General features: G+C 46.4%; 1 protein-coding gene across 1 annotated transcript in view; it reads left to right on the forward strand.

Annotated features, from left to right (window-relative positions):
* lcor (ligand dependent nuclear receptor corepressor) overlaps positions 1–5,712 on the forward strand; it is a 41,447-nt gene extending 35,735 nt beyond the window's left edge. The window contains 2 exon segments of the mRNA XM_030351506.1: positions 3,463–4,585; positions 5,698–5,712. Of these exon segments, the coding sequence (XP_030207366.1) occupies positions 3,463–4,585; positions 5,698–5,712 (1,138 nt within the window).
* The last annotated feature ends 868 nt before the right edge of the window (positions 5,713–6,580 follow it).

Below are 6,580 nucleotides of genomic sequence, written 5' to 3' on the forward strand. Positions count from 1 at the left end.
CTCTCCCCTCCCCCGCTCTCTGATCAATTACTTTCATCGCTTTCATCCCCCACCTAGCCAAGGCTTTCCCTGCAATTGGAGGAAATTTGTTTTATCTATATATATCATAAATACACATTCATATGTACACACACATTTAAATATACATACATAGCCCGCTTCCTCGCCCCAGGCGCGAGGTTGTACAGGGGTGAAGACTGGTCTTTGCTGGGTCTTTTTTATCCATTTTCATTTTCAAGCTTTTATCGACAGAGAACTGCAGTGCGGAGCGGTCATTTATTGATAATGTCATCACATGCCTTCAAGTGATTCTTGACTTGCGGAACAGAAAGAGGAAATTCTAAATCCGCAGTAAACGGAACAGTCCCAAGAATACCAGTAAACATATCCATAGGTTAGATAGAAGTGTATAGATTATAATCTTTTTGATAAATGTAACTCATATCAACCTTTCCACATTGAGAGATACTGACAACTGACCAGCCTCTAGATCTATGCTGTCTGGTTATTTGTGCTAAGATATATATTTAGTGAAATAAGTATGAGTAGAGAATGCTACTTCCTATAATTGATTGAAGCTACTCAAATGGTTCATAGCCCAATCAGAAATATGATGAGATCATCAGTCAGACGTGGTTTGGAGTCTAGGATTATTTTGGAGACGTTTAGCCATGAGGTTAGAGATCTGTAAATTCAGATGTTAGGGTAGAGATTGTTCAATCGAGAAATTAGGTGAGAGATGGTTAAATGATGATATTAAATTAGATATGGTTAAATGTAAGTATTTGATTATATTAGAGATAAAATTTGTGATAAACTTGAGATATTGGGTAAAATATGGTCAAGTTTACGTATAAGGTTAGAGATGGTTAAGTTTAGGTATGAAGTTACCGATTGTTACATTTAGGTATGAGGTTACAGATGATTAAGTTTAGATATTAGGCGAGAGTATGCTAAATTTAGATATTCGGTGAGGGATGGTTAAGTTTAAATATTAGGTTACAGATTGTTTGATTGAGTAATGAGGCGAGGGATGGCTCAGTTTAGGTATAAGGTTAGAGATGGTTATGTTAAGGTATGAGGTGGTACAGGGTTAACTTTAGGTGTTGGGACAGAGATGGTTTGATGTAGCTATAGAGCTTGAGCTTGATAGTGTTGTAAGGTGTGTTTGAGGTTCGGGTTAAGGCATGCTCTGCAGCATGTCTTATTTGGTAACCTTGGTTACGTCTGCCGGCCATCTGAAGGCCCTTCACCTAGTGGTCTCTATAGGAGCCCCTCAGTAACCAGAGAGAGAGAGAGAGAGAGAGAGAGAGAGAGAGAGAGAGAGAGAGAGAGAGAGAGAGAGAGAGAGAGAGAGAGAGAGAGAGAGAGAGAGAGAGAGAGAGAGAGAGAGAGAGAGAGAGAGAGAGAGAGAGAGAGAGAGAGAGAGAGAGAGAGAGAGAGAGAGAGAGAGAGAGAGAGAGAGAGAGAGAGAGAGAGAGAGAGAGAGAGAGATGGAGAGGAGAGTGTGTGTGTGTGTGTGTGCGTGCGTGTGCGTTTGTGTAGATCGTGGTGGTGCTAGTGCTATCTGTGAGGTGGTGGGTGTATGTGTGTATTATTGGAGTATGTATTCGTCCAGTTTCCCTGGATTATAATTTATATCTCCTCCCGTAGATTAGAATTGATACTGCCACACAGCTGTTGAAAGCGGCATAGAAGTATAATCTTTGTCAGTGGTGTCTCACAGCAGAGCTGCACAGTGGCTGTGTATGCGGTTGGCTGCTGGCTAAGTGTAGGCTTGCTCTGAGTGCAGACTCACAGGTCCCTGGAGAGTCCTGCATTGTTTTCCACCAAGTCTGAGACCTCCCCCTGTGTTAATCCCTTTTTAACCCCCTGCTAGGGGTTCCCCGCAATGCACACTAGGTCCAAGCCGCCCAGCGCAGGAAGCCTACTGAGGGGGCTGGAAGCATGTAGCATAGGCGCTTAGATCTCTGTCTAACTACTGTTTCCCTCTGTCTGTCTGTCTGTCTGTCTGTCTGTCTGTCTGTCTGTCTGTCTGTCTGTCTGTCTGTCTGTCTGTCTGTCTGTCTGTCTGTCTGTCTGTCTGTCTGTCTGTCTGTCTGTCTGTCTGTCTGTTTGTCTGTCTTTCTGTCAGCCTGTCTGTCCGTCTGTCTGTCTGTCAAAATATATGTCAGTCTATCTGTCTTTCTTTTTCCTTTATATGTATACATTTATATTATAGATAGATAGATACATTTATATATATCTATCTATGTGTATATTTCTCTCTCTCTCTCCCTCTCTATCTTTGTCTGTCAGTCTGTCTCTCTGTCCATCCATCTGTCTACCCCCGCCCAAATGTTGGAGCAAAAAAAAAAAGCAATTTCTTGCCATGGACCTATGGATCCAGTTTTTATAAGCGAGTTGCTGCTGTTGCTATAGTTACAGAACATAGGGGATTAATGGCAGCTCAGGCTTTGCGTTGAGGGAATACTTTTTCAGTTCACCCACATGACCTCTCAAAAAACAGGCGCCGCTATGCGCTCCGCGCAGAACATTTCAGATAATTAACATGCTGCCGAAGGGGCCAGACGAGTAGCTCTCAGTCCTGGCCCTTGTACGACGTCTGTACATCCTGACGAGGACACCTGTTCAATAAGCGACTGGATGCGGATATTTCAAACCCAATTAGAACATGTTGATTAAGGTGTGTGAGATGTGACAGATTTATCCAGCTGTAATTGAGACACAAAGAAAAGCATTTGTTGTGAGTGACTTTCCGGAGTCCAAAGTAATTGATTTGGTGTCGCAAGAATGAGAGACAGCCTTATGGTTTGTTCTCTTTTCCCTCATTACATTAAGTCATTGTCTTGTGTTGTGGTGAAGTTTTAATCACATGTTTAATCTCATCTGCTTGCGTCTGTGAGCCAAAGCCGAAACAACACCAGCCTCCTATTTAGCGCAAGCATCGTTAGTGAGAATGCCGTCGCACAGTTTGAAGTAGCTTGACCTCTGTCAAAAGCATTAGTCCCTCCACTAGCGCTACGGGTTATTAATAGACTCCGCAAGGAAGCCCGCAGCAGGGGTACGACACGAGGGGAGGTGAACCGAAATGAATTGTTGGTTCCATGAAGTGAGAGCAACTTTTGGTGCTCAAGTATGCCATTTGAAACGTGTTGATTTAGACTACAGCTTTCGTATGAGCGGTAATCTGTTTAATGAGCTCCAAGAGAAACATAGGTTAGCTTAATTGACTTCTTCCATCTTCATTAATTGTCTAATTAAACAAAATAATTAGCTTTCTTTGTCAATGGAGTGCGCTAACAAAAAGTTGTTACTGCAATTCTTACTTTATCAGTGAACTCGGTAATTGTGGCGCAAAACACATTCCGAGACACAACGATTTCATGTTCTTCTGACCACTAGTATTAGAGAGGCGCAGGTTTCCGGTGCTAACGCTGTGACTCCGCCTTGCACCCATAGGAGATCCATCGGACTGGACCGAGCCTCCAGGGACCTGGACGAGGAGGACGGCCCGCTGCCAAGAAGCTTGCAGGACGGGCGGAGGGACCTCTCCATCAGCTCTACCTCCCTCAAGCCACCCCTGGCCCGCTCGCTGGTCATCAAGGAAGAGCTCCGGAGCCAGAAGCACCGCCTCCTCAGCCAACCCGCCGCACTCTCATTGGCTAATCTGGAGTCGGCCGGTTTGCTCAACCACGGGCAAGCCCACTCACTCCTGAGCCGGGAGAGCTCCGGGTCCCCGTGGGGGGGGAAAGCCCGCCTGGACAACCTGCTGAAGCTGAAGCAGGCCAGCGGCTCTCTCTGCGGGGCCCTCGGCGACCTCAAGGAGCTGCCTCTGTTCCTGGAGAACCACCACCACCACCACCACAACCACCACGGCTCCTCCAAGGGCTCCGCACACCACCACCACCACCACGGCCACCTGCAGATCTCCAAAGCCTACCACCACCACAACCACGACAGCAAGCGAGAGCAGGGCCACTCCCCCCCCGTGGACCTGAAGATCCCCCAGGTCCGCGGCGTGGACCTCTCCTGGGAGAGCCACGCCTCCGACCTCTTCGGCTACGGTCCCCTGGGGCTGGGGGGCAGCAGCCTCGCCGAGAACGCGCTCAGCCGCAAGCTGAGAGCCATCCTTCCCAAGCAGAACCACCGAGGAGGTCTGGGGGGCTTGCTGGAGGGGGCGTCCGACTACTGGAGCTCCTCCGAGCTGGACCATCCCAGCTCCGGACCGGCCTACTCCAACTGCGACCTGGAGGGAGACTCGGTGTCGAAGCAGCCCAGGAAGAAGAGGGGCCGGTACCGGCAGTACAACAGCGAGATCCTGGAGGAGGCCATCGGCGTGGTGATGACCGGGAAGATGAGCGTGTCCAAGGCGCAGAACATCTACGGCATCCCGCACAGCACCTTAGAGTACAAGGTGAAGGAGCGCATGGGCACCCTGAAGAACCCCCCAAAGAAGAAGCTGAAGCTGATGATGAGGATGGAGGGGGGCCCGGACTCCGCCGCCGAGTCCGAGAACACGCCCACCACCACGCCCCGCGACGACGAGCCACCGCTGGCGGCCGCCGAGCTGAACGACGACTAGGCCGGGAGGGAGGAGCCGGATGAGCATTTAGTCAAACCAAGTGATGGAGCGGCGAGAAAAGAAAAAATGTTATAAACCTCAAAAACAAAGTGACTGAAGTGATTTGCAAAACAAATGGGGCTTTATTTGTGCCAATTTACTTTGCAGTATCTGGGTGAGCACAAATGCAGGGATAAGAGATGAGGAGGATTCTGGAGTAATACTAAACTAATCGTCTGGCTTTTTAAACATGTGTCACTTGAGCAAGACTATACAAGCGTTTGTTCAGCTTTTAGATCCAGGAGCTCAACAAATGCAAATGGAGACGAGTCATGAGACAATTAATGACATTTTTGTAAGCATGCTGATAATCCCTTCCCCAAAAACAACCCCCAACCCCCCTTTCCAAACTTGTTAGACTGGTCCAACCCTGCTTTTAAATGCAGTTTGGTCTATGGGACATTCCAATCTAAAGAAAATGAGGCAGGGAGGTTGAAAATGTCACCCTTTTGAACAGACTGATAAATTAAGACCTCCCCTCTCTATTGGACGACTAGTTAAGTAGTAAGTGATTTGTCTATTCTTTTTAAAGAAAACTGTAAAGGTTTAATCATGCAATTGAAATTTCTCACATGGGTTTTAAATCAAAGCCCACTCTCTAATTGCCAGATAGCCATTACGCTTTAACTGCAATCTTTTTTTTCCTCCTTACATATTCTGCTATTTTCTATGTGGACGAAAGCAACATTAACCCATCCTTTTGAAGGAAAAGACACAAAGTCATTCAGGGATGCATGTTTGTGAGTTTCGTAGATACTACTGACTTTTAGCATAGACTTCTTTTCCTCTGTCTTTATTTTTAACTCATTATTTGCTTTCTTTTGCACTACACTTTGGGTCTGGCGCTTACAGACTAGGTTACCTCGGCATTTTGCCCTAGCATCATGCACTTATTATGGTCTGTCTCCGTACCCCTGTACCAAGTTAGAGATACCGCAAGTCACCTGCAGTAGTTGATACAGAATTAGGGCCAAGATACCCCCGGTATCTCCTCAAGGCATGAATTTTAAATTTAATCTGATTCTGGATCAGCAATTTTTTAGGTTGACTGCTTCCTCATGTACCTCTGACAGTGTCACACCTTTTGACCTGGTGTCCCTGAGATTTCTCTCCTATTCGGGAGCGGATTCAGCTCATCCCTGGATGATTGGATGAAGCTAGCTGGTGAGCTAGCAATGGGCTTCACAGGACCAGAATGTGAAACCCTGCTGCTATCAAGCTGATTACCTACCTTTCAAGGCTTAAACTAGCTGCAGCGGACAGTTTTCAGCCAACCCTAGCTAAATGGCTAAAGCTAATAGATCCCCCTAACCTCTTTTACTGGTACATTTGACCAAATCCCACCTCTTGAGTTGATTTTAAGAGTTCAAGACAAGTTTCAGCAAGTTTTTAGGGCAATTCATCTCAATAATAAGTGACGTTCATTTGGCGTTAATCTCAGCATGGTGTGTTTAAGATACTACTAGCCATTATAATCCTCATGCTACTCCGAATTTATTTTCAACTCAGGGTAACTGAGGCAGACAACTTGGGTTAAGAACGACAACATCTCCTGCAGGACCTATAAGTGAGAGGCAGGAGAAGAGGCGTATCATTCATGTTAGCTTAGAGGGGTATCGAGGACCACGGGATATTGGTGAGATTTAGCTGTAGGGCAGACATAACAGCGGCAGATCATTAAGGACACACTTAAGTTGGGCTTGAAGTTTGGGCCGATGAATTTCTGAAATTGCACCTTTCTGAAACTTGACAAGGAGACAGGCAGAAGTGTCTGATGTTATGCATGGTTCTTTGTTTTGGTTGCGGTATGGTTGAGGCATCTCAGACACTTTTTCCTCAAAACCACAAAGCCACAGGATGACACCTTGAACTAGTAGATTTCTGTCCTGTTGTCTAGTCTTCTGCCCTACCCCTTCCAAAGCACCAGGGACTGACAGGAAACTATAATCACATTTC

The sequence above is a fragment of the Gadus morhua genome, chromosome 3 (assembly GCF_902167405.1).
Source record: "Gadus morhua chromosome 3, gadMor3.0, whole genome shotgun sequence".
NCBI classification, from domain to species: domain Eukaryota; kingdom Metazoa; phylum Chordata; class Actinopteri; order Gadiformes; family Gadidae; genus Gadus; species Gadus morhua.